This window comes from Lynx canadensis, chromosome D2 (assembly GCF_007474595.2).
Source record: "Lynx canadensis isolate LIC74 chromosome D2, mLynCan4.pri.v2, whole genome shotgun sequence".
Taxonomy (NCBI): domain Eukaryota; kingdom Metazoa; phylum Chordata; class Mammalia; order Carnivora; family Felidae; genus Lynx; species Lynx canadensis.
The window spans coordinates 34,777,443-34,804,531 of NC_044313.2; the positions used below are offsets into that span (position 1 = coordinate 34,777,443).

The 27,089-nt window shown below is 41.8% G+C and overlaps 1 protein-coding gene across 2 annotated transcripts in view; it reads left to right on the top strand.

Annotated features, from left to right (window-relative positions):
- Positions 1-16,404: 16,404 nt before the first annotated feature.
- Positions 16,405-27,089, top strand: part of IDE (insulin degrading enzyme) — a 112,531-nt gene continuing 101,846 nt past the window's right edge. The window contains exon 1 of one of the 2 annotated variants that reach the window (XM_030335608.2): positions 16,405-16,561. In XM_030335608.2, coding sequence (XP_030191468.1) covers positions 16,464-16,561 — 98 coding nt within the window. In that variant the 5' untranslated portion in view covers positions 16,405-16,463. The remainder of the gene's footprint in view (positions 16,562-27,089) is intronic. The other variant, XM_030335609.1, reaches the window with a different exon arrangement.

The window sequence follows — 27,089 nt, forward strand, 5'->3', positions numbered from 1 at the left end:
GCTCTGCGCTGGCAGTGCAGAGCCTACTTGGGATTCTCTCTCTCCCCTCTCTCTCTGTCTCTCTGCCCCTCCCCCATCTCTCTCTCTCTCTCCAAAAAACCAAAACCAGATCACGCCCTTCATTTACTCTTAAATCTTTCAATAGCTTCTCAATGAACTTACAATAAAATCCAAACTCCTTACCATATCCTGTGAGGCCTTCATGATACATTGCCTATACCAACATCAACTCCAGCTACTAATCACATAGCTCACTACCATGCTCCAGAGCTTCTAAGCTTTCTTGTCTCCAGGCCTTTGCATTTGCTGTACACTCTGCCTTTTAGTTTGGTTCTTTGCATGACTGACTCATTCTTATTCTTCAGATCTAAGCTCCACTTTCTCTTTTAAAAGGCTTTTCCTGGCCACCCTATCTAAAGCATAGGCCTCATTTCAAGACCTTACTTATTTCCTTCATAACACGTATTGCAGTCTGTGATTACATTGTCAGGTACATCTCTCTACCCTGCTGGAATATAGGTTTCATCAGGGACCATGGATTGTCTTATTCAATGTTGTTTTCTTAATGTTCTTGAACAGAGCCTTACACAAAGTAGTCACTCAATAAATATATGAGTAGTAAGGGCGCCTGGGTGGCTCAGTTGGTTAAGTGTCCCACTCTTGATTTCTGCCCTGGTCATGATCTCACGGTTGGTGAGATCAAGCCCCGCATGGGGTTTTGCGCTGACATTGCAGAGCCTGCTTGGGATTCTATCTCTCCCTCTGTCTCTCTCTGACCCCCCCCCCCATTGCATGCTGTCTCTCTCTCAAAATAAATAAATGTTTATATATATATATATATATTATATATATATACACACACATATACATATATATGTATATGTGTGTGTGTATATATATATAATATGTATATATGTGTATATGTATATGTATATATGTAGGGGCTCCTGGGTGGCTCAGTCCACTAAGCATCCTACTTCAGCTCAGGTCATGATCTCATGGTTCATGATTTCGAGTCGTACATTCGGCGCTGTGCTGACAGCTCAGAGCCTGCAGCCTGCTTTGGATTCTGTTTGTGTTTCTCTACCCCTCCCTCACTCGCACTCTCTGTCTCTCAAAAATAAATAAACGTTAAAAAATAAATAAATAAGTACTGGAAGGAAATTACTTAATCTTTTCTCAACCTTGGTTTCCTTATCTGTAAAATGGAGACAATAATGATTACTGGTTTGTTGTTTTTTTTTAATTTTTTAAATGTTTGTTTTTAAGACAGATAGACAGAGAAAGTGTGAACAGAGAGGGGCAGAGAGAGAGGGAGACCCAGAACCTGAAGCAGGCTCCAGGCTCTGAGCTGTCAGCACATAGTCCTACGCGGGGCTCCAACTCACAAACCATGAGATCATGACCTGAGCTGAAGCTGTATGCTCAACCGACTGAGCCACCCAGGCGCCCCAATGATTACTATTATTTTAAGGATTAAAATAATATATGTATAAAGTGCCTGGCACATAGTAGACAAAAAAAAAAAAAGTTAATCTCTTCTTTTTTTCTCAGGAAATATCTAAATATTTACATTAACAGTTATTTGGGTTGATGCAAGAAATTCAAGGGTCTCCATTTGGTAATAGTTACAGCTTCCATTTATCTAGAGCTACAATGTGTCAGATTCTATGAAAGGTTTTGTATGCATTATCTCATTTAATCCTCAGAACAATTCTCTGAAGTAGGGACTATTATTTCTCACTATTTTCAGGGCAAATAAGTGTATTGTCTGTACTCATCCAGCTAATGAGTGACAGAGAAAGAACTGGGAATTATTTCTGATTCCAAATCACAGATTATTAACTGTTATCTCCCCCACCTAGCTCTTGTTCTCAGTGCACATGCATCCACTTTCATCACACCCTTCTTGGGTACTTAACTCTGGTCCAGGCGGTGAAAAGATAGGCCATATTATAGTGCCTGTCCTCAAGACTAAGTCTAATGGAGACAGCCAGGGTCTTATGGACATTTGTAAGAGTTACATCAGGCAGGTGGCTCTTCCTGGTATGTTATTTTGCACTGCCCCAATAGAGCCCAAACCTCTCAGACTAATCAGTACTTCTCTTTTGAAAGTCTGTCTATGATTAGAACTTATTTTTAATACTCTAATAATAGTTAAGCTGGATTCTACCAATGCAACATCACTGCCCATGTGTTTGGTCTGGCATTTCCCTTTCAATAGTGTGTACTTCTTATATAAGTTCATTGATTTTTATTTGTCTTAAAATAAAACATAGACATTGTTTTGAGAGTTAAGTAGTCATAAGTGGCTTATAACAAAAAGGTATTTCCCTGCCTCTGTCCCTCCAAACCTCTACTCCAGAAGCAACCACTTTCAATTTGTTTTAGCTATTTTTCCTAGCACTTACACATTTCCATTTTTGTAAGGAATTTGTATCTAATGTTATCGTTTGGTTACTCAACTTCAGACTTTATTTATTGACTTCCTGTTATGGAAGATAAGGATTTAGTTATGAAATGTTAGGATCCCCTCTGCTTTCTCTCCCCCATACATTCAATATTATAATATTTGTTAAATGAAAATATATTTAGGTTGTTATGCCTATTCATAGCTGAGCATTTCAGTCTAGTGAGATTGTGTTCTCTTTCTGTCTGCCCTAAGGTTACTAACTGCCTGGTTCTGTTTGCTTACTTTTCCTTGTACTTTTCCAAATTCTTCCTTCAGCACTCAGTAGCCTATCGGTAAAGTTTTCCCCCATCTCAACACATCAAAAATCTATCAGTTTCAAGTTGTTTCTAATTGAACTGCTTACTCTCTAGACCTGCAGTCCAGCTGCCATCCCAGTGTTTCCTCCTTTTTTATCCCAGGAATTGCCTTTGCCTATTTCTTGGGTTGGATATGTTTTCTGGATCTCATTTGTGTACTTTTTCTTGGTTTACTTCATTATTTAGGTGGAGCACATCCTAAAAAAGAGTGCAGAGGAAGTAAATTGCTTGAAAATTTGTTTTTATTCTACCCTGACATTTGATTGTAGGCATGTTATATGTAGAATTCCAGAATCTAAGTATTTTTTTATGTTTATTTATTTTTGAGAGAGAGAACGAGCGAGCAGGGGAGGGGCAGAGAGAGAGGGAGACAGAGGTTCAAAAGTGGGCTGCATGCTAACAGCAGAGAGCCCCTTGCAGGGCTTGAACTTACAAACCACGAGATCATAACCTGAGCTGAAGTTGGACACTTAACTGGCTGAGCTACCCAGGGGCCCCCAGAATCTAAGCATTTTTATTTCAGATTTATTTCAGGGGTATATTGGTTTCCTATGGCTGATATAATAAATCACTGCAAACTTGGTGGTTTAAAACAACAGAAATTTATTCTTTCACAGTTCTAGAGGCCAGAAGTCTAAAATCACCCACAAAACAGTCTGGCAGTTCCTAGACTTACCACGTGACCCAGCAATTCTGCTCCTAGGCATATATACTCAGTAGAAATGAAAAAAAAAATCTACATAAAAATTGGTACACAAACGTTCAATCGCAGTATTATTCATAATAGCCAAAAAATAGATACAACCCAAATGTCCATTCTTTCACAGTTCTGGAGGCCAGAAGTCTGAAGTCAAATTCACGGGGTCAAAATCAAGTGTCTGCAAGGCCAGCTCCTCTGGAAGTTCTAGAGGAGAATCTGTTCCTTGTGCCTTCCAGCTTCTGGTGGCTGCTAGCGTTCCTTGGCTTATGGCATATCACTCCAATCTCTGCCTCAGTGCCTTTTTTCTCTTCTGTGTCAAATCTCCTTCTGACTCTCTCTTGTAAGAATACATGTGATTACATTTAGGGTTTACCTGGGTAATCAGGCATAGTCTTCCCACATCAAGATTCTTAATCACATTTGCAAAGTCCTTTTTTGCTGTATAAGGTAACATTCACAAGGATTAGGAAGCGATGTCTTTTAGGGCGTCATTCAACCTACTACAGGAAAGAGGTCATAAAAATATTTATTCTGACGCTGTGCTGTTAAGTGTCTTAGTCTGTGCTGGTAAAGATGCTGGATTTATTTATATTCTAGTGGATTAAAAAAGAGCTTTCATTAGCGATTAAAAAAACTAAAGCAAGGGGCGCCTAGGTGGCTCAGTTGGTTAAGCATCCGACTTCGGCTCAGACCATGATCTCATGGTTCGTGGATTCGAGCCCCACATCAGGCTCTGTGCTGACAGCTCAGAGCCTGGAGCCTGCTTCAGATTCTGTGTCTCCCTCTCTCTGCCCCTCCCTTGCTCACACTCTGTTTCTCTCTCTCTCTCAAAAATAAATAAACATTAAAAAAAAAAAAAACTAAAGCAAAAACCCCAAGTAAGACTAAATGTAGCTATATTTTGTTCTCTATCAAAAGTGAAGATTTTTCTTCCTGTGTGCTGCCATGTCTAGCTGTCAGTGGTTTTATCGCAGATCCTGTTTTTATCCATCAGAAACACAATTGTCCAATATTTGTATAATTGTCAGGGTTATATAATTGATTTAGATACTTGAGGGAAGTCATAAAACAAAACTAGAGTAGGAGATAGTGATTATTCATTAATTGCACTTATTAATCACTTCAGAAATCACTGAATTTTGAGCTTTGAAAAACTTTTACTGATTAATCATTATTCATTCCACAATTAATATTTATTCTACAATCTATAATTTGATCTATAATCAGTAATCATTCCAAAAATACTGCTAAAATCTTGATGTGGAGATACTACCCTTCTCAGATTGACTTCTTTCATTTAATAATATGCATTTCAGTGCTTTTGGCAAAAAAAAATTAATATAGACACAAACCCTTCACAAAAATGAACTCAAAATGGACTGTAGATGTAAAGGTAAAACAAAACTACAAAACTCCTAGAAGGCTACACAGGAAAAAATCTAGATGACTCTAGATTTGGTGATGACTTTTGAGGTACAACACCAAAGGCACAATCAATGAAAGAAATAATCAGTAAGCTGGACTTCATTAAAACTAAAATTATCTGCTCTGTGAAAGACACTGTCAAGATAATGAAAAGATAAGCCACAGATTGGGAGAAAATATTAGCAAAAGACATTTTTGGACTATTATACAAAAGATGCAAAGAACATTTAAAACTCAAAAATAAGAAAACAACCTGATTATAAAATGGGCCCACACCAATAGGACTCTTTTCACAATGTACACATATATCAAATCATCACATTGCACACTTTTTAATAAAGATTTTCTTTTTAAGTAATCTACACCCAATGTGGGGCTTAAACTCACAACCCTGAGATCAAGAGTCACCTGCTCCACTGACTGAGCCAGCCAGATGCCCCCCCCATTATACACTTTCAATATATTCTAATTTTATTTGTCAATTATACCTCAATAAATCTGGGGTGGGGGTACAAATGGGTCAAAGACCTTAACAGAGACCTGACGAAAGAAGATATACAGATGGCAAATAAGCATGTGAAAAGATGTTCAACATCACGTCATCAGGTAAATGCAAATTGAAACAACAATGAGATACCCTACACACCTATTAGAATGACCAAAATCCAAAACACCGACAACACCAAATGCTAGTAAGAATGTGGAGCAATAGGAACTTTCATTCATTGCTGGTGGGAATGCAAAATTATACAACCACTTTGGTTGTTTCCTACAAAACTAAAGATATTCTTACCATACAATCCAGCAATTATGCTCCCTGGTATTTACCCAAAGGAGTTGAAATTTTATGTTCACACAAAAACCTGCACACAATGTTGAGCAGCTTTTTTCATAATTGCCAAAATTATGGAAGCTACCACTATATCCTTTAGCAGGTGAAGGAATAAACAATGTGTGGTACCTCCAAACAATAGAATATTTATCAGCACTAACAATAAATGAACAATTAGGCTGTGAAAAGACATGGAAGAAACTGAAATGCATATTATTAAATGAAAGAAGCCGATCTGAAAAGGCTATATACTATATGATACTAACTATATGATATTCTGGAAAAAGCAAAATTATGGAGACAGTAAAAAAGATCGGTGGCTGCCAGGGGTTGGGGGAAGGAGGTATGAATAGGCAGAGCACAGAGGATTTTTAGGGCAGTGAAAACACTGTGTACTATAGTATAATGGTGGATATATGTCATTATACATTTGTCCAAACCCATAGAATGTACACTACCAAGAGTGAGTCCTAATGTAAACTAACAACTTGGGTAATAATGATGTAGGTTCAATGTAGGTTCATCAATTGTAATAAATTGATGGTGGGGGAATATTGATAATTTTGGGAGGGTGTGCATGTGTGGTAGCAGCAGTATATGCAGGTGCCCCTGGGTGGCTCAGCCGGTTGAGCATCCGCCTTTGGCTCAGGTCATGATCTCACGGTTTGTGAGTTTGAGCCCCACCTCGGGCTCACTAGTGTTAGCACAGAGTCCTCTTTGGATCATCTGTCCCCCTTTCTGTCTCTGCCCATCCCCACTGTGTGTGCACATTCTATCTCAAAAGTAAATAAAACATTTAAATAAATAAAATAAAATTTTTATAGAGGCGCATGGGTGGCTCAGTGGGTTAAGGGGCTGCCTCTTAACTTTGGTTCAGGTCATGATCTCTCAGTTCGTGAGACTGAGCCCCATGTCAGGCTCTGTGCTGACAGCGTGAAGCCTGCTTGGGATTCTCTCTCTCCCTCTCTCTGCCCCTCCCCACTCCTACTCTCTCTCTCTCTCTCTCAAAATAAGTACATAAATATTAAAAAAATAAAATCTTTATAAAAAATTAAAATAAATATAAATAAACCCTTGGGGAAAATTATTCTAATTATTTCACAGAGCTTTATTCTTTTTTTTAATTTTTAAAAAATGTTTATTTTTGACAGAGAGAGAGAGAGAGAGAGAGAGAGAGACAGAGCATGAGTGGGGGAAGGGCAGAGAGAGAGGGAAACACAGAATCCGAAGCAGGCTCCAGGCTCTGAGCTGTCAGCACAGAGCCCGATGCAGGGCTGGAACTCACAGACCACGAGATCATGATCTGAGCCGAAGTTGGACGCTCAACCTATTGAGCCACCCAGGCGCCCCTCACAGAGCTTTATTCTTACTTTGATAACAAAGAAAAGCATTTTTAATAAGCATCCTACTCTCTTAGTGCAGAACTGTATTTTATTGAAATGTAAATTTGTGTTTTGTTCTCCCTGTATTTCCTTCCAAGCAGGTAGGTAGGCATTTTTGAATAATTGAAGGATTACTGCCGGACTTTCTATTTGAAGCCTTTTGGAAAATATTAGTAATTTGGAGAAATTAGTGTTTTATATAACCCACCAGTTCCACAGCATTTTTATTTTCAAAAGTATTAGTTTATATGTATGATTATTACTAAAATTTTATATCTTTAAAACTTACCCTAATAATTATTATAGCAGATGTGATTTTGCAACCAAAAACATGGGTGGTTTGTATAAGAAATAAAACATATTAAATATGACTCTGAGTTCTTCCACCTGGAAGCTTCAGTCTTGATTACTATTGCCAATCCTTCATACATTCACACTCTGGGATATAAAGGGGTCCAAGGGTTTCACACAGAGAAAAACATGTGGGGAGAACCTTCCAGGCTTTGATTTATACAGGTTACTTTTGAGCTGCCAATTTGTGTACAGCTATAAGTATTGCCTGAAGACCGGGAGCTCTGTAGCCTCTGTGCCACCATTAGGGCGAGGGCATTTCTGTCCCAGAATTTTTTTTAATGTTTATATGTTTACGTATTTATTTTGAGAGACAGAGAGAGACAGAGTGAGAACATGAGCAGGGAGGGGAGGGGCAGAGAGAAAGAATCCCAAGCAAGCTCCTTGGTGTCAGCGCAGAACGTGACTGGGGGGCTCGAACCCATTGAGCATGACCTGGGCTGAAATCAAGCATCAGATGCTTAACTGACTGAGCCACCCAGGCACCCCATGCCCCAGAGTTTTTAAAAACGGTGTTTTCTAGTTTCTGCTGCTGAGAAGTCCAAAGCCATTCCGATTCCTGATCATTTGTATGTGGCCTCTTTTTTTTTTTTTTTTCTTCTTTCTGGAACCTTAAGCAATCTCCTCTTTCCCTTCAATGTGCTGAAATTCTGCAATGATATGCCTTGGTGTATGTCTATTTTCACCTATTGGGCTGAGCATTTGATGAATTCTTTCAATCTTGCCATTCCTTTCCTTCAGTTGTGGGAAGTATTTTTAAATTACTCATTGAACATTTCTACTTGTTGTCTCTGTTCTTCCTTTTTGGAATTCCTGTGTGTGGATAATAGATTTCCACAACCTAATCATTACCACTATTAATGTTTTGATGTACTTCTTTCCAATTATATACAAGCATATTTTTAATCACTGAGATCATAGTTCAATGTATAATTTTGCGCCCTGAATTTTTATTTAACCTAAGCATTATTCCAAGCCCCTCATACACATTTTTATTTGTGTGATATTTTAAGGCTGTGGAACAACATCTATGCAAATCTTTGCTAAACAGTTGAGGAGCACTTTACTTTAGCTATCTTTTTCATAGTTGCCAGAATCATGTTAGGATCTGGCTGTGGTTATGAATGCCAGAGAGAACAAATGGTGTATCTGCATGTCCTTATAAACTGAGGGGAAAAACACAGTCCGTGAGCTGCTCATAAGCCTATTAAAAAAATCCCAAAACGTTTAGGTACAGAGTTCCCCAAATCCAAATTTGGTTTGCTGTAGTGTTCTAATAGTAGAGTCTCAGTAGCAAAGGTTAGTTACAAGAGAACAGGAAAGAAGAGGGTTCCAGTTCTCTGGCCTTCTGGTAGATCTCAGATAACGCCAGACTCTCCTCTCCCAACCCTTTGCAACTGATATTTCCTCTGTGTGGAGTCTTTTCCCTCACCTGTTCCTATAACTTGCTCCCTCTTACCTTTCAAGTTACAACTTAAATGTCACTTCCTCAGAGGAAATATCCCCTTTCCCCAACCACTCTATCTGAGGTAGCCCCCCAAACTCTTTCATAAAACTCAATTTCTTTCTTTCCGCACATAACAAAAGAAGATGTTGACATTTTACTCTCCAGGTTTTACTATTTCTTGGCTGAACCTTCAGAACCCTTCCCTAGAGACCAAAGACGTCCAGGAGAATTAGGGTTCTTACAGCAGGAAAGCAAAGAGAAAAGGGAATATTCAGTGTTTGTAACTTTCAAACTAGGCTTTTAAGGGAAAGCCATGAGAAGAGTCTGAAGCAAGACAATGACATAAGGCGAAGAGATGACTGTCCCTTCATGACTTTCAAATTCTAGTTGAGAAACTCCTGGCTGGAACATTAAAGGGAATTAGGAAGGAGCTGATGGAGGTTAGAGGAGAGAGAGAGAGAGAGAGAGAGAGAGAGAAGGAGGGAGAGGGAGATAGGAAATTCTAGGAGAGGTTCTGGTGGAGAGTTAGGCCATGAGAAAGGCCACAGAAGCTGTCTCTTTGTTGACAGCTGCCTATGCAGCCCAAACACCAAACCCTATGCTCTGAGTTTTTGCCGATCTCCCACCTAAACTGTCCCATGTGCACACTCCTATTGTCAACAGCTCGGGACACGAATTAACCCCTTAATACAGCTGGTGAGATCTTTGCCACCTCCCCCCACCCATGGGCAGTAGTGATGATGAAGGGAAAGTCACAGAACTATTACTTGGGTACAGCTAGACAGCAGGAAAACCCACTCTGTTTACCCTAATTTAATTTTAATCATATTGTGTAATTATTTTATATAAGTATTAGTTTACTTGTTTCTTTCTTTCACTATAATGTAAACTCCACTAGAAAATTGGTTGCTCTTTCCTCATGTATCCTTAACATATAAAGCAAGGTGAGGGGGGGTGCCTGGGGGCTCAGTCAGTTAAGCATCCTACTCATTATTTCTGCTCAGGTCATGATCTCACAGTTCGTGGGATCAAACCCCATGTCGGACTTTGTGCTGACAGTGCAGAGCCTGCTTGGGATCCTCTGTCTCCCTCTCTCTCTGCCCTTCCCCCACTTGCGAGTATTTTCTCTCTCTCTCTCTTAAAATAAATAAGTAAACTTAAAAAATATAAATCAAGGTATGGGGGTGTCTGGGTGGCTCAGTCGGTTAAGGGTCCGGCTTCAGCTCAGGTCGTGATCTCATGGTCTGTGAGTTCAAGCCCCACGTCGGGGTCTGTGCTGACAGCTCAGAGTCTGGAGCCTGCTTCGGATTCTGTGCCTCCCTCTCTCTCTGCCCCTCCCCGCTCATGTTCTGTCTCTCTGTCTCTCAAAAATAAATATTAAAAAAATTAAAAAAAAAATCAAGGTATTGTCCCATATTTGTTGAGTGGATAAATCAAGAGTAGTTGTAGAAAATACTACAGTAGTAGTTGTGGAAAATATGAATTATAGATTTTTACATTAATATTTCAAACACTATCCACAAAGTAACTTAAACTTACCTTCGAGGACTAGCAAATACATTATTTAGAAAAAGTTCTAAAGAACAAATTTATAATTAATAAATCACTAATGGGGTGCCTGAGTGGCTCAGTTGGTTAAGCATCTGACTTTGGCTCAGGTCATGATCTCATGGTTTGTGAGTTCGAGCCCATGTCGGGCTCTGTGCTGACAGCTCGGAGCCTGGAGCCTGCTTCAGATTCTGTCTCATTCTCTCTCTGCCCCTCCCCCACTTGTGTTCTGTCTGTCTCTCAAAAATAAATAAATGTAAAAAAAAAAGTAAATCACTTATATATAAACATTTTATTTAAAAAATTCATGTTGGGAGTGGCTGGGTGGCTTAGTCAGTTAAGTCTTGATTTTGGCTCAGATCATGATCTCAGGGTTTGTGAATTCAAGCCCTGAATGCAACTCTGTGCTGACAGTGCAGAGCCTGCTTGGGATTCTGTCTCCTTCTCTCTCTGCCCCTCCCCTCCTTGTGCTCTATCTGTCTCTCAAAATAAATAAATCAACATTTAAATTTTTTAAATTTTATTTATTTATTTTGAAAGTGAGAAATCATATGTGCCTGCATGCTTCTGCATGCGAGGGGGGTAGGGGAAGAGAGAGAGGGAGAAAGAGAATCCCAAGCAGGCTGTATGCTGTCAGTGCAGAGCCCGACACAGGGCTCAGACCCACAAACCATGAGATCATGACCTGAGCCCAAATCAAGAGTCGGACACTTAATCAACTGAGCCACCTAGACGCCCCTAAATAAATAAACATTACAAAAAATTCATGTTGCTTTTAGGTGTTTTATTACCATAGTCCTTTATTTAAAACTAACATACATTATAAAACTTTTTTTTAAAATAGCTCCATGCCCAATGTGGGGTTTGAACTCACAACCCTGAGATTAAGAGTCACTGACTGAGCCAGGCAGGAACCCCTAAAACTTTTTATCATAGAAAACTTCAAACATACACAAAAGCAAATAGAATAGCATAATAACCTTCCCAACCCAGCTTTCATTATCCAACTTCAATAATCATCAGTTCATGGCCAATAATATTGTTGAATCTATTGTTTCCTCTCCCCCTCATTGTCTACTGAATTATCTGAACTGACTCCCAGGCATTGTATTATTTCAGTATATATCTCAACTCTAAAAAAAAAAAAAACAGGGGCGCCTGGGTGGCTCAGTCGGTTAAGCGTCCGACTTCAGCCAGGTCACGATCTCGCGGTCCGCGAGTTCAGCCCCGCGTCGGGCTCTGGGCTGATGGCTCAGAGCCTGGAGCCTGCTTCCGATTCCGTGTCTCCCTCTCTCTCTCTGCCCCTCCCCCATTCATGCTGTGTCTCTCTCTGTCTCAAAAATAAATAAATGTTAAAAAAAAAAAATTAAAAAAAAAAAACAAAACAACAACAACAAAAAAAAACCCCACAGCCATTAACATACCACCAGAAGTAACGTAATCATTTAATATCAAATATCTACACACTATTCTTACTTTTACTGATTGTCTCATAAATGTTTCTTTTTCATAATAGGTTTGTTCAAGAGTCAAATAAAAACCAAATATATCATTTGGTTAATATGTCTTTTTTTTTGTTTTGCATTTTTAAATATTATGTATATATCTTAAAATATTTGTTGGGGTACCTGGGTACCTGGTTAAGCATCCAGCTTCAGTACAGGTCACGATCTTGTGGTTCAGGAGTTCGAGCCTGGATTTGGGCTCTGTGCTGACAGCTCAGAGCCTGGAGCCTGCTTTGGATTCTGTGTGTCCCTCTCTCTCTCTCTGTCTCTCCCCTATTTGTACTCTCTTTCTCTCTTTCTCAAATATAAATAAACATTTTTTAAAATTATGTTAGTCCATTTTATTTATTTAAAAAATTTTTTTTAACATTTATTTATTTTTGAGACAGAGACAGACAGAGCATGAACGGGGCAGGGTCAGTGAGAGAGGGAGACACAGAATCCGAAACAGGCTCCAGGCTCTGAGCTGTCAGCACAGAGCCCGATGCGGGGCTTGAACTCACGGACCGCGAGATCATGACCTGAGCTGAAGTAGGACACTTAACCGACTGAGGCACCCAGGCACCCCTATGTTAGCCCATTTTAGAAATGTTTATTTATTTGTTTGAGAGAGAAAGACAGAGGGAGCCGAGTGGGGAGGAGGCAGAGAGAGAGAGAGAGAGAGAGAGTATTCCAAGCAGGCTTCACACTGTCAGCCCAGAGCCTGACTTAGGGCTCGATCTCACAAACTGTGAGATCAGGGCCCAAGCTGAAACCAAGAGCTGGAGGCTTAACCGACTGAGCCACTCAGGTGCCTGTAAATATTATCTTTTGAGGGACATCTGGGTGGCTCAGTTGGTTACGTGTCTGACTTTGGCTCAGGTCATGATCTCACAGTCCGTGGGTTCGAGCCCTATGTCGGGCTCTGTACTGACAGCTCAGAGCCTGGAGCCTGGTTTGGATTCTGTGTGTGTGTGTCTCTCTCTGCCCCTCCCCCACTTGTGCTTTCTCTCTCTCTTTCTCTCTCTCTCAAAAATGAACATTAAAAACATTTAAATATGATGGGCATTCTTTTGTAGCAACGTGGATGGAACTGGAGAGTGTAATGCTAAGTGAAATAAGCCATACAGAGAAAGACAGATACCATATGGTTTCACTCTTATGTGGATCCTGAGAAACTTAACAGGAACCCATGGGGGAGGGGAAGGAAAAAAAAAAAAAAAGAGGTTAGAGTGGGAGAGAGCCAAAGCATAAGAGACTGTTAAAAACTGAGAACAAACTGAGGGTTGATGGGGGGTGGGAGGGAGGGGAGGGTGGGTGATGGGTATTGAGGAGGGCACCTTTTGGGATGAGCACTGGGTGTTGTATGGAAACCAATTTGTCAATAAATTTCATATATATATATTAAAAAAAAAAAAAAGGAAAACCCCTACTAACTGAGGTTGAATTTCCAACTGCTGGACAAGATGCGAGCTTGCCAATTCAATTTATTTTGTTGTTTTCAGTTCTATTAAACATCCTACAGAAGTAAAAAAAAATAAATAAATAAAAATAAATAAATAAATATGATGGTCATTGAGGAGGGCACTTGTTGGGATGAGCACTGGGTGTTGTATGTAAGTGATGAACCATGGGAATCTACCCCCAAAACCAAGAGCACACTGTACACACTGCATGTTAGCCAATTTGACAATAAATTATATTTTAAAAATTCAAACAATAAAAAACATAAAAATAAAAACATTTAAGTATTATCTTTTGAAGGTTTTTTTGAAGTGCTACAAACAGAAAAGTGAATAAATCATAAGTATACAGCTCAATTTATTTTCAAAAACTGAATACGCCCACTTAGAAACATATTTGAGAAGCCCCCTTTATTCTCCCTAACCACTAGCCTGACTTCTAGTACTATACTGTGGATTAGTTTTGCCTGATTTTCAATTTTATATAAATGGACTTATATAGTAAATACTCTTTTGGATCTGTCTTCTTTCACCATGTTTGTGAGATTCAGCCATATTTTTAGTTTTTGTTTGTTCACTTTCATTGCTGTATAGTATTCCATTGTGTGATTATTCCCCAATTTATTTTTCCTGTGCATTTTACTGTTGATGGGCATTTGGACTGTTTCCAGTTTGGGACTATTATTGATTGTGCTACTGTGAACATTCTAGAACATGTATTTTTATGGATGCATGTTCACATTTCTGTTGCCTATATAGCTAGAAGTTGAATTGCTAGATCATAGCATATGCATATATGCAGCTTTAATAGATACTACCAAATAGTTTTCCATGGCCTATTTGCCCTCATGCCATTGTCATGTCAATTACTATAGCTTAATAATAACTCTTAATACTTGCTACTGTAAGTGTTCCAGATTCTTCTTCCATTAGCTTGGGTCTTCCCGACCCTTTTCATTTTCATATAAAAGTTAATAAACAGCTTATCATAACTTGTCAATTCTAAGTCCCCTTTAATTCATAGGTTTCTCCTTTCTCTCTTATTTTGCAATTCAGGTCATTTTTCCTGTAGCGTTCCAAACATTCTAAATTTTGCTGATAGTATCCTTATGGTGTGATTTAACATGTCTATTCCCTGTATTTCCTATGAAAGGTAGTTATATCTAGAGGCTTAATCAGATTCAGGAAACATGCAATTGACGAGTGTTAACTAAGCACTATGCTGGCTGCCAGGTGAGATACAAAAATGGCTAAGACATCATTCCAAGTCTACTTCTTACAAGCGTGGAAAGTTAAAATTCAAATAAGTGTCTTTAGAGAAAGGTGATCTACTGTGGCAGCTCAGATCAGAGTGGTTACTTTCAATAGGGTATGTGAGGAATGGAAATGAGGGAAAGTTTTGTAAAGGCAACACTATTTCAACTGGGCTTGGAAGTTGCCAGACAACTGACAATTTAGTATTGTTGTAAGCATTAATTAGCTGTGTGAATTGCAGTTAGTAGAGGGCGGGGGTAGAAGCTGGAAAGGTGGGGTACTCAGTTGAGTGGTGGCCCCCAAAATATGTGTCCATGTCTTCATCCCAGGAACCTGTGTTACATTATATGGAAAAAAAGTATCTTTGCAGATGTAATCAAGTTAGGGATGAGATGAGATAATCCTGGATTACGTGATTGTGCCCTAAATCCAAAGACAAGTGTCCTTATAAAAGACAGAAGAAAAGACACACAGAGGAGAAAGCAATGTGAAGATGGAAGCAGAGATTAAAGTGATGTGGCCATAAGTCAAGGAAACTGGCATCCACAAGAAGCTGGAAGAGGCAAAGAATGGATTCTCCCCTAATATCCTTTGTAGGGAGTGCAGTCCTGACAATATCTTGATTTTGGACTTCTGGCCTGCAGACTGTGAGAGAACACATTTCTGTTGTTTTAAGCCACTAACTTTGTGATAATTTGTTATCGCAGCCACAGGACACTAATACAGGTGGGGTGAGGCTAGAATGTAATATTGTGGAATTTTACCCTATTTTGCACTTCCTCATCTCTGATACCTCAGTTTCCATCCATCCAACGTTTGCCTTTAGCTGAAACGATTTAAAAAAAGATCCCTGTACCTCCTTAACGAAGCATCCACTTAATTAAGGGAACCTCCTCCCGAATTCCCATTTGAAACAATAATAGGATTGAAAGCACTGTTTTTGGCAGCAGACTTCCATCTGCCACATCAGAGACCTAAAGGTACTTACGCTTGGGAGTCACTATCCCTAATTGCACTCTGCCTTAAAGACCCTTGTAAAATGGAAATGTAATGGAAAGTCAGATCCATAACAACTATTAGATTGTTCTTGGATGCACAGCTCCGTAAAGCCGTCAGGGAAAAAAGTCTTGTGTTATAAATAATGACTAAGGTACACTGGCAATGGTAGTACTACTATATATACGTGTAGTGTTGTGTTAATACAGCAGTAATGCAGAGTAGGAGTTTCTACTCCGGATTTGAAAGGCCACGGAAACCTTTTTTCGCTGTTGCGGGTCCCATCTCCCCCTGGCTCTTGGAGGAGCTGCTAACTCCCCCTCAGGGTCCGCATCGCGCTCTAGAGGGAGCCCGCGGGCCGCGCGCCGCCTGGTCCGCGGGCTCCTTTCTAACACCTGCACTGCCCAGGGCGAAAGCCAATGGGGGCGACTCCGCAAACATGGCTCGATGTGCTCCCGGTATTCGTGAGACCCTGCCCCTTACAAACACTTAAGCCAGATACACCTCACAGCCCTCCCATCTCGTCCCTGTGTGACCCAGCCGGGACACCCCCGGCCTGGGGAAGCCTGGTTGCCGGGCTCCCGCAGCTCCCCGCCCAGACTCCGTCCCGCCCGCTGGCTCGGGCCGGGGACGCCTGCCGTCCCCGCTGCCGCCCCCGCCCTGCCGGGTTCCAGGCAAAACCCGGAGCGCCGGCCGCTCGGCGGCTCCCGGGAAGCGGCGCGGCGCGGCGGACTGAGCATGCGCAGTGGGCAGGGCCGGCTCCCGGCGCCAGAAGGAAGCGTCCGCGGTGCTCCCGGCGGCTGCGCTGGGGTATGCGGTACCGGTTAGCGTGGCTGCTGCACTCCGCGCGGCCCAGCACCTTCCGCTCCGTCGTCGGCGCCCGCCTGCCGCCCCCGGAGCGCCTCTGTGGGTAAGCGGAGCGGAGCGACCGGGCCCCCGGGGCCCGCGGGTCACGGTGGTTTGGAGCTCGGGTTGCAAAGTGGTGATTCAGCACTTAAAGCCGCCGCCGCCGCCCCTCACGCCGCCAGTCCCGCCGGCCTGGGGCCCGGACGCCCGCGCAGAGGCCGCTCCGGGGCCCGGAAGGGCGGCCGGCCGGGCGGGAGCGAGGGGCCTTGCCGGGAGAGGAGGGCGCCCCTGGGGCGGGTGAGGGCGGACGGGGGCTGTGACCCGAGGTCACGGGGCGTGTGTCACAAGTGCAGGGTGCGCGGGGCGCGGACGGAGTCACCCCGGCCCGCTCCCGGAGCCGTGCGGTGCCGCGCCACTCTCCGGGGAGTCTGCCTGTGAGAGGCAGGAAGCCGAGTCCGACTGCCCCTGGCCATGGGGTAAAGGAATCCGAGTCCAGGGAGACCGCTTCTTACCCTCCTCTCAGCCCTGCTTTTTTTCCATGAGAACGGAGTTTCCACTACTATATGGAAATGCCTGCGTCGGGCACCGTAAAAGTTTGCCTGCCTGCGCCTTAGTGAGTAGATGGGTGTTGGATTTTCAGTCCCGGGGAATTCGGGAGCCGAAGGATACCTAGGGATCCATCAAAACAGCTCCATTGTTTTACACCTGAGACAACCGAGGCCCAGAGAGATTGTGTGATTTCCCAATTGCAGGGCTTGTGGCAAAAACCAGGATGGGGACGCGGGTGTTTTTTTGCCATCCGGTGGCGTGCTCTCTCCACTTCGCTGCTCCGTGTATACCAGAAATACATAGCCCTGTCGCGAACGCTGAATCCCTTTTACTGTGAACAGAGGGGAATCGGCAAAGATGGGCAGTATTGTCTTGCCCTACTTAGATGTATCATTTGAGCTCCTCTGTTGTTTTTTTTTTAATATCTAGGACCTACTAAGTGCGAGGCACTGTGACAGACCTGTGTAAGTATGTAGTCTGCTTTCCAAAGAACTTTGACTTCGTTTGAGCGGATTGAGATGCCAAGAGAATATATAGCCAGCTAAAAAGCATATGTTTGGCTAGGGTCAGAAGATGGGCAATACGGACAGTGCGTGCTTTGGGAGCATAGTGCAGGGCAGAGATAGAGGAGGGGGTCTGGCCTTTGAAGGAAAAGCAGAAAGTGTGGAGGGTGGACGGTGGTGGGTGTAATCAGCCTAGGCGTGCAGGGGTTAGGGGTGGGGGATGGACAGTGAGCAGATTAGGCTAGTTGGAGCCTCAGAGAATTTCTGTGGGGCAATTAGGAGACAAGTCTTGTATTATAAAAGTGGGATAATGCTAGCCTGGGCTTTGAATTTTAGTTGGGCTTTTTCAGTGCATAGTTTAGGGAGCCGCTAAGAGTTTTTGAGGTGGGGAGTGATCTAATGAAACTGCTAATTTCGGAAATTAGTTTGGTGGCTGTGTGCAGGCTGTAAGTGAGTGGAGACACCTGAAGCAGAGAAACTGGTTGGGACTTAGTCTTTCCCTACTGAAGTAGGATGGTAGTAATGGTGCCTGATGCAAATGAAAAATCTGTGAAACCTGTTTTCCCTCCTCTTTTCCCCCACTATTTGCAAAATCCACTACAACAAGCATAAATTAGATCCCTGAGTTTAGAGAAAGAAGTGGGAGTGGTGAGCAGAGGCAGAGTACTTCCACAGGCTTTCTTCAGGTCAGGATTTTTTTCGGTATCTAATTTGTTGCTAATAGGCTATGTTTAGCTCCATATTCTCCAGTGTACAAAATTTGGGATAAAAAAAATTTTTTTTAAGTATTTTTTATTTTTTATTATTATTTTTTAATGAATTCATTTTTGATGCGTTCCTGTCTTTATTTTTATTTTTAATTTTTTAAAAATATTTTTGAGAGAGTGAGAGCACAAGTGGGGGAGGGGCAGGGAGAGAGTGGGGGGCAGAGAATCTGAAGCAGGCTCCAGGCTCTGAGCTGTCAGCACAGAGCCTGATGCGGGGCTCGAACTCATGGACCGCAAGATCATGACCTGAGCCGAAGTTGGCTGCCCAACCAACAGAGCCACCCAGGCGCCCCAAGTATTTTGTTTTTTAGAGAGTAAGCCGGGGAGGGGGGGAGGGGAGGAGAGAGAATCTTAAGCAGGCTCCATGCTCAGCACACAGAGCCCGACGTGGAGCTCAATCCCACAACCTTGGGATTATGACCTGAGCAGAAATCAAGAGTCAGGTGTTCAACCGACTGAGCCACCCAAGTGCCCCTTAAAGATTTATTTTAAACTAATCTGTACACCCAGCAGTGGGTCTTGAACTCACAAACCTGAGTCAGGGGTCACATGCTCTACTGACTGAGCCAGCCAGGCACCCAGAATTTGGGATTTTAAAGAAATCATCAATTTGAAGTTTTATACAACAAAGAGGTTTGTATGTTCTATTTACAATCCAGTTTTCTTTGTGGTTTTCTCCGACTGCTCTTCAGTTTCATTGATGAAATTCAGGGCTTGGGTTGAACTGCCAGAGCTTCAAGATAAGGTTGTTCTCAGAGAAGGAAATTCAGGAGATTCAAAGATAATGAATGAGATCAACATCTAGACAGCTCTACAGTAAAAATTAGCAGTTGAGACTAGTAAGGAAAATACAGGAAAATCAAAGGGATTGGGGTGTAGTTATAAGAAGGAAAGTACTAACATCTGAAGCTGCCACATATTCAAAATCTTAAGGTAATCGAATCTGTACATAGTAGAGAGATGTATTAACAGAGATGGTTACAAGGCTGTTTACTGCAAGAGACATGGGATTTAACCCATGTCTGTCTGGTGCCAGAGCCTGAGTTCTTAACTGTTATGTTATACTGCCTTTGTCAGTGTTGAGGCATTCATTCCCTGTTCTAACCTCTTGAGAAAGAGATGGTCTGAAAGCATTTGTATAAGATCAATTCATTTAAAAAGCAGTCTCATTGTCCCCTGTTTAGCCATATTGGATAACTTGGAGTTGTGATTATCTCGGGGAACCTGGAGGTAATAGGCCGGTGCCTGGCAGCTACTTGAAACACCTGTACATTGGTCATCTCACTTTGCAGGCTGCTCTACTTTGCATTTCTCTGTTCTGTGGGCATAGGTAACAGTGTGCCATATGGGACTAGCTATTAAGATCCTGGCTTTTACTTTTTTTTTTTTTAAGTGGTACAACCACTGTGTGTGTATGTATGTATGTAAGCAAGCAAACTAGCTCTCCGCCCACCATGAGGCTTGAACTCAGAACTCTGAGATCAAGAGTTGAAGGCTCTACTGTCTGAGCCAGCCAGGTGCCCCCAGGCTTTTATTTTACTTTTAACCAGAAAAATGTTTTTTAGTGGTCTAAAAGGAAAAGATGCCTTTGAGTATCTTTAATTAGCATTAGCCCAAACCGTAGACAGTAAAATGTTACATTCTGTCTATCTGCCTTTAAGGTTAGGGATAATCTTACCAGGGAGTAAGTAGTGTGGGGAGCAGAAATTCAACATATGTTTTTTAAAACAATTGATTTCCTTTCTATTTTTCTTTAAAAATTTTTTTAACGTTTTATTTTAATATTTGAGAGAGAGACAGAGTGCGAACAGGGGAGGGGCAGAGAGATGGAGACAATCTGAAGCAAGCTCCAGGCTTTGAGCTGTCAGCACAGAGCCCTGTGCGGGGCTTGAACTCACGAACCGCAGGATCATGAGCAGTGAGATCATGACCTGAGCCAAAGTCGGATGCTTGACTGAGCCACCTGGGCGCCCCCTCCTTTCTATTTTTATATTGGTAGTTTAGATCTCCTAAAGAGGTCCCTAGATGATCAACCTACCTTTCAGTCAGGGTGACAAGGCTAAAGCATTTTCCTTTTACAGGGGTAGATACCTGAAGGGGTAGATCCTTCAGGTATGCTGGGTTCTGGAGGCTTGGTAGGCATTACTAAGTTTTTCTTGAGTCAGCCCTCACTCTTCTCTTTTCCTTTAGCATTATTTGAGTATATATTTTGTAGTGATCATTCACTACAGTGTGCTCAGCACTGGGCGGGGGGGGGGGGGTTGCAAAGCAAGTCAGTGATAAATTCTGTCCTCAAGAAACTTTCAGTCAAATAATTCCACTTCTTATGACCTTTTACTATACATGTCCACTCTTGTTTTCTATTGCCTCTTTCAATTCGTTTTGAAAAGCAGCTCAATATTTTTATTACAGTACTCTTTCTTTTAAAAGTGGGACTTAGAGGGGCGCCTGGGTGGCGCAGTCGGTTAAGCGTCCGACTTCAGCCAGGTCACGATCTCGCAGTCCGTGGGTTCGAGCCCCGTGTCAGGCTCTGGGCTGATGGCTCGGAGCCTGGAGCCTGTTTCTGATTCTGTGTCTCCCTCTCTCTCTGCCCCTCCCCCGTTCATGCTCTGTCTCTCTCTGTCCCAAAAATAAATAAACATTGAAAAAAAAAATTTTAAAAGTGGGACTTAGAGAGGCATCTGGGTGGCTCAGTCAGTTGGGCCTCTGTCTCTTGATTTCTGTTGGGGTCATGATCCCAGCGTTGTGGAATCGAGCCCCGAGTTGGACTCTGTGCGGAGTGTGGAGCCTGCTTAAGATACTCTCTCTCTCTCCCCCTCCCTCTCTCCCTCTCCCCCTTTCCCCTTCCCCCTTCCCCTCCTCCTCTTCCTCTCCTGTGTGCACTCTTTCTCTCTCTTTAAAAAAAAATAAAATAAAAGTAGGACTTAAGAAACTCTTGTACCATTAAAAGCTATAAAAGCTTTTATGACTCCCAAAGAACTGTATAGTTTCTCTTTGCCCATTAAAAAGTGTGTAACTGTTAAAAAAAAAAAAAATGGCACTCGTAAGCTGCTCCCTGAGGGGAAGGTATCATACTTTGCTTGACATATTTATTATATGAATGAATGAATGGTCTTTTTTGAAAACCAGTTTTCTCTGTTGATTTCCCTAGTTTTGCAAATATTGAGGTTAATCATTTAAAAACTTTTTTTTTTTAATTTCTTTTTAGAGAGAGAGCATGAGTCGGGGTGGGGGGTTGGAGAGAGAGAGAGAGAGCACGAGAGAGAGAGAGAGAGAGAGAGAGAGAGAGAGAGAGAATGAATGAGAATCCTAAGCAGTCTCACACTCAGCGTGGAGCCCGACTTGGGGCTGGATCTCAGGACCCTGGGATTGTGACCTGAGCCAAAATTGAGAGTTGACTGCTCAACTTCCTGAGTCACCCAGGCACCCTGATGTTAATCATTTTCTTAGTTTAGCTTGAAAATTGGAGTAGTCTTTGCATCTATTTTTCTCTCACTGTTCTGAAGACCAAACTCTTTTGAGTCTTTCATCCTCAAGTTTCTTGGAGTACACTTAATCTTCCAACCACCATGCTAGTTAAGGCCATGACTATCTTCCCTGACATCTCACATCTACAAATTCTAGATACGTATTTTTTTTTAAATTTTTTTTTTATTTTTTTTATTTTTTTTTATTTTTGGGACAGACAGAGACAGAGCATGAACGGGGGAGGGGCAGAGAGAGAGGGAGACACAGAATCAGAAACAGGCTCCAGGCTCCGAGCCATCAGCCCAGAGCCTGACGCGGGGCTCGAACTCACAGACCGTGAGATCGTGACCTGGCTGAAGTCGGACGCTTAACCGACTGCGCCACCCAGGCGCCCCGATACGTATTTTTTTAATTCCAGTATAGTTAACATACAGGGTTATATTTCAGTTGTACAGTATAGTGATTCAACAATTCTATACATTAGTCAGAGCTCATCATGATAAATGTACTCTTAATCCCCTTCACCTATTTCACCTCTTCGACCTCCCCTCTGGCAACCACCAGTTCTCTATATTTAAGAGTTGGGTTTTTTGTCCTTTTTTTCCTTTGTTTTCTTAAATTCCACATATGAGTGAAATCATATGGTATTTGTCTTTCTCTTATTTCATTTAGCGTTATACCCTCTAGATCCATCTGTTTTTGCATATGGCAGGATTTCATTCTTTTTTTTAATGGCTGAGTAATATTCCATTGTATGTACATATATGTGTGTGTGTGTGTGTGTGTCTTCTTAATCCTTTCATCTGTGGATGGATACTTGGGTTGCTTCCATATCTTGACTGTTGTAATCACTGCTGCAATAAATAAACATAGGGGTGCATATAGCTCTATAACTGATTTTTTCCAGGCTCCTGTCTCCCTACCAGTTGATCCTTATCTGATTCATTCTAACCTACCACTTTCCCCATGCCATTGTCTTGCTTGGACACCACCAGTTGTTCTGCGCTATTTCAAGATCAAGTCCAAACTTCTTGACCCAGCATTTAAGCATCTCATAGGCAGGCCCTAGCCTAACTTTTCAACCTAAATTTCCTCTTCTCTAGTCAGACCCACCAATTTACTGTGTCTTGTACATGAGCTGTTCATTCTCAATTCTAGAATGGCCTTCTCTCTCTCTTTCTCTCTCTTTTTTTAATATATTTTGAGAGAGAGTGCATGGGGGAGGGGTAGACTGGGGGGGGGTGGAGAGAGAGAGAAAGAGAGAGAGAGAGAGAGAGAGAGAGAGAGAGAATATTCCAAATAGGCTTTGCAACTGTCAAGAGCACTGTCCAAGAGCTGGACACTTAACCAACTGAGCCATCCACGCACCCCTCTCTTTTCTTTCTTTTCCGTCATTCTTTTTTAGACCTTGTTAAGGTCATACCATTGTCTTTCCTTTTTCTAAACTTAATGATTTATTCAAGATTTTGAAACATTTATTTGACACTTAGCCATATACTACCTTATATATATATTTTTACTTTTAATTAATATCATACATGGAAGAGTATATAGGATTGTTGTAGACTCTGGGTCTGGAATTCTTTTTTGTCCCGCAGGAAAGCAGTACACAGGATTAAAAATGCGAGAGATGGCCAATGTTGGGGGGAAGACAACCCGATTAAGGGTCCTTGCTCCATTTTTATTAGGATCAGAAGGCTTACAAACACGGTGATGAATGTGCACAAAGAGACAATGAAACTGTGAACATTAATTCATGGGCGTGAGGGAAAGGAGGTTTTGAAGATATGTGGTGTTAGGGGTTTGGGCTAATACAAAACAAAATCTTGGCGCTGGGTAGCGGGCAGCCAGGGGGAAGGTTGTTTACAGCAGATGTGAGGCACCACCTCTGTTTACCTGAACTGGTCTAGGGGACAAGAAAGAGCCTGCTCCCTTAGGGTAAACAAGGCATTTTCTTTTGCTAATTAGCTCCACTCTGGGCAACTTCTCCGCAGTGGTCTATAGCCCTATTTACCTGTTTACCTAATTTGGTCCTTCCTTCCTGTGAAAGCTTTTTGCTATAGTACTAAGTTGGGGGGCATTTCTGCCCTGAATACGTAATCTTGTTTATCTCATATACCTTTGTTCTATACTGGGGCCTTTGCCTCGCCTTACCTATACCTATTTACCTGATCTTGTTTACCCAAACTTGGGTGTGAACATCCTATGGCTTTCTAATTCTTTGTGTCTTGTTAATCCATCAGTGCAGGCTCAGGGAATTGGTAAGCTTATTCCCCACATAGGATAAAGAAGAATAACAAAATAAACATCTGTGTACCTACCATCTAGTTTAGGAAATAGAACATTGCCAGTAACTTTGAAGTTCTCTGCTCACCTCCCTGGTTGCAACCTTTTCCCTCCCTTGGAGAGGTGATGTTATCCTGTATTTAGATAATAATACCCTTGATTTTCTTTATACTTTATTAATCTGAATATAGTCTTAAACAGTATACTTTTTAGTTTTTTCTGCATTTGACCTTAATAGAAAATTTTCTTCTCTGAGTTTTTTTTTTTTTCATTTAACATTGTTTCGAGATCCATGTAGATGTATACATTCACTGCTGAATGGCAGTCTTATGTGACTATGCCACTAATTATTTTTCTGTTCTGTTGTTTATGGAGATTTGGGTTGTTTTGATTTATTTATTTTTTTCTATCACAAATGATCCGTGTCGTTGGTGTGCCCAGTACCCAATCTTTGGACATCTCTACCTACTCAATTAGGGTTCTCATTCAGTCACTTTGTTTTAAATATTATTTATATATGCTTTGTTCACTGTGCAGCCATGAGCCACATGTGCTTTTAAATGCAAATCAATGAAAATTAACAATTCAGTTTTTCAGTCATCCTAGCTGCATTTCAAATCGTATGTGGCTCTTGGCTACTGTATGGGGCAGAGCAGTTACAGAACGATTAATATCACAGATATTTTGTGAAACCCGCCTGATCTGTATTCTGAGAGTTCCCAAATGTATCTCTTTCCCCTGAATTTCAGATTTAGGTAATAATCTTCCAATTCAACCTTTCCCTTCAATGGCCAATATATGTCTTAAACTTACCACGTTCAAAACCTGCTCCTCCCACCATCTTCTCACTCATATCAGTAACACCTCTGTTGTTCCACTTGTTTAGGCTAACAACTTGGAGTCATCCTTAACTCCTTTCTTGTTTTCATATCCCTCATCAGTCAGCATATACATCTGGATTCAGACCACTTCTGATTGCCACCACCCTGGTTCTAATCACACTCTTTTACCCAGATACTATAATAGCCCCTTAATCAGTTTCCTTGCTTCTTCACTTTCCTGTCTATGTATGGCTTGTTCTTTTCGCCACAGGTAGCATGATCTTTTTGAAATCCAAGTTCTATATCTTTGCTAGTAAATGCTTAAAACCTTGCAGTTGATCTCCATTTTGCTTATATATATTTTTTTAATTTTTAAAAAATATTTTAAATTTATTTTTGAGAGAAAGAGCATGAGGGGGAAAGGGGCAGAGAGAGAGAGGAAGACACAGAATCTGATGCAGGTTCCAGGCTCTGAGCTGTCATCACAGAGCCTGATGCAGGGCTCGAACTCATGAACCACGAGTTCATGACCTGAGCCAAAGACAAATACTTAACCGACTGAGCCACCCAGGCACCCCAATTTTGCTCATATTTAAAGAAAACATCCTTATAATAGCCAAGAAGGCCCCATGGGACCTGGCCTCCCATCACTTCTCTGATCTTGTTTCCAAAATAATCACTCTCGCCCCATTCCAAGTCACACTGGTCTGTTTACTTGACTTGGTCTTAGATTATTTACACTGCTTCCCCTCTGCTCATAAAGGGATATCACAAAGGGTTTCACAGAGAACATAGGGTTTGGGTAAATGTCTTTGAAGGAAATAATAAAATTTGGGTGAACAGAGAAGGGGAAGAGAGGATATTTTAGAAGGAATAGTGTTAGTAAAACTTAGAAGTAGGAAAATTCACAATATAATCAAAGGACAGTAGATTTTATCCTATAGGAAGTGGAGAGTCTCAAATGCTTTTAAGAAGTGCAGTCACATATGAAAGCTATGTTTTTCTGATGATTAATCTGGCTGTTTTTTGGAAGCACAGTTGAAATGCAGTCAGAGACTGATAAAGGATAAAGATGTCCAAACAAGGAAAGGAGAGTGCAGAGGATTGTGTGAAAGATTTTAGCAGCTTTGATTGGGTAGGGGGGAAACGGAGGAACCCAAGAGGCCTAAGGTGTTGGGCCTGAATGACTTTGAGATTAGTGCTGAGATGAGGCTTGAGTAGGAGGGGCCACCAGGGGAGGGAAGCTCTTTCGGGAGACATTCACCTCCAGGCAGTGGGAAGAAGTCCAGTTAGGTGAAATGTTGATACTGCATGGTGGGTGGCTGGTGTTCTAAAGGCATGCCAAGAGGACAGGTTGTTCAGCTGCAGTAGTGGGGCTAGCATTTCAGAGCTAGCTGTTAACCATCAGGAAGTTAGGTGACTCAGAGCCCCTCAGGACAGTGGACAAGACTGAGTAGTCCTTAAATACCCAGAACCAAAATGGTGATCTAGGTTGTAGATTGGTAGTTAAGGAAAGAGTTCAGTTTGAAGATCAGAACCAGGTTGATAAGTCCTGAACTGGAGTGACTTAAATTTCCTGTTTAAGGATAAGAAATAGGTCCAGAGCCTAGAACAAGACTAAGCTTCGGTGGAAGCTAAGTAGGCTTAGTTGTGAAGCTCTCAATACTGCTGTTAATGTGAACCATAGAAGATTTAGTAGCTAATGTTTATTGAGTGCCTCTTATGTGTTTCGCCTTCTATTTGGAGCTTCCCATATGTTTAATGGCCACAGTAGTTCTGTGAGAGAGGTATTGTGGTTCTTTTCTTTTTTTCAAATACGGATATTGAGGCTCAGAGGTTAACTTGCTCAAGGATACACTGCTAATAAGTGGCCTAGCCAGAGGCCAGATGGGCTCAGTCAAGAATCACAGGGTTGGCCATTATATTATCTCCCTCCCTAGAGGTAGCTTGGTATCTGTAGTAGAGATGGGGGAGTCAGGACAAGGAGATGGTTTTGGAAGGGATAAACATGGTATATGGTGAGTTGGCAGATACTGAGTCCGGAGCTATTGCTGAATAGTGAAGGAGAGGTTTGAAATATTTGAAATATGATTGGACCTTCCTAAGAAGGTCTGAGCTGACCTTCCTAAGAAGATCTGAGCTGATTTCCTACATCTGATAGTTCTTTGTAGAGATGAGGGTTGAAGACACTGACACAG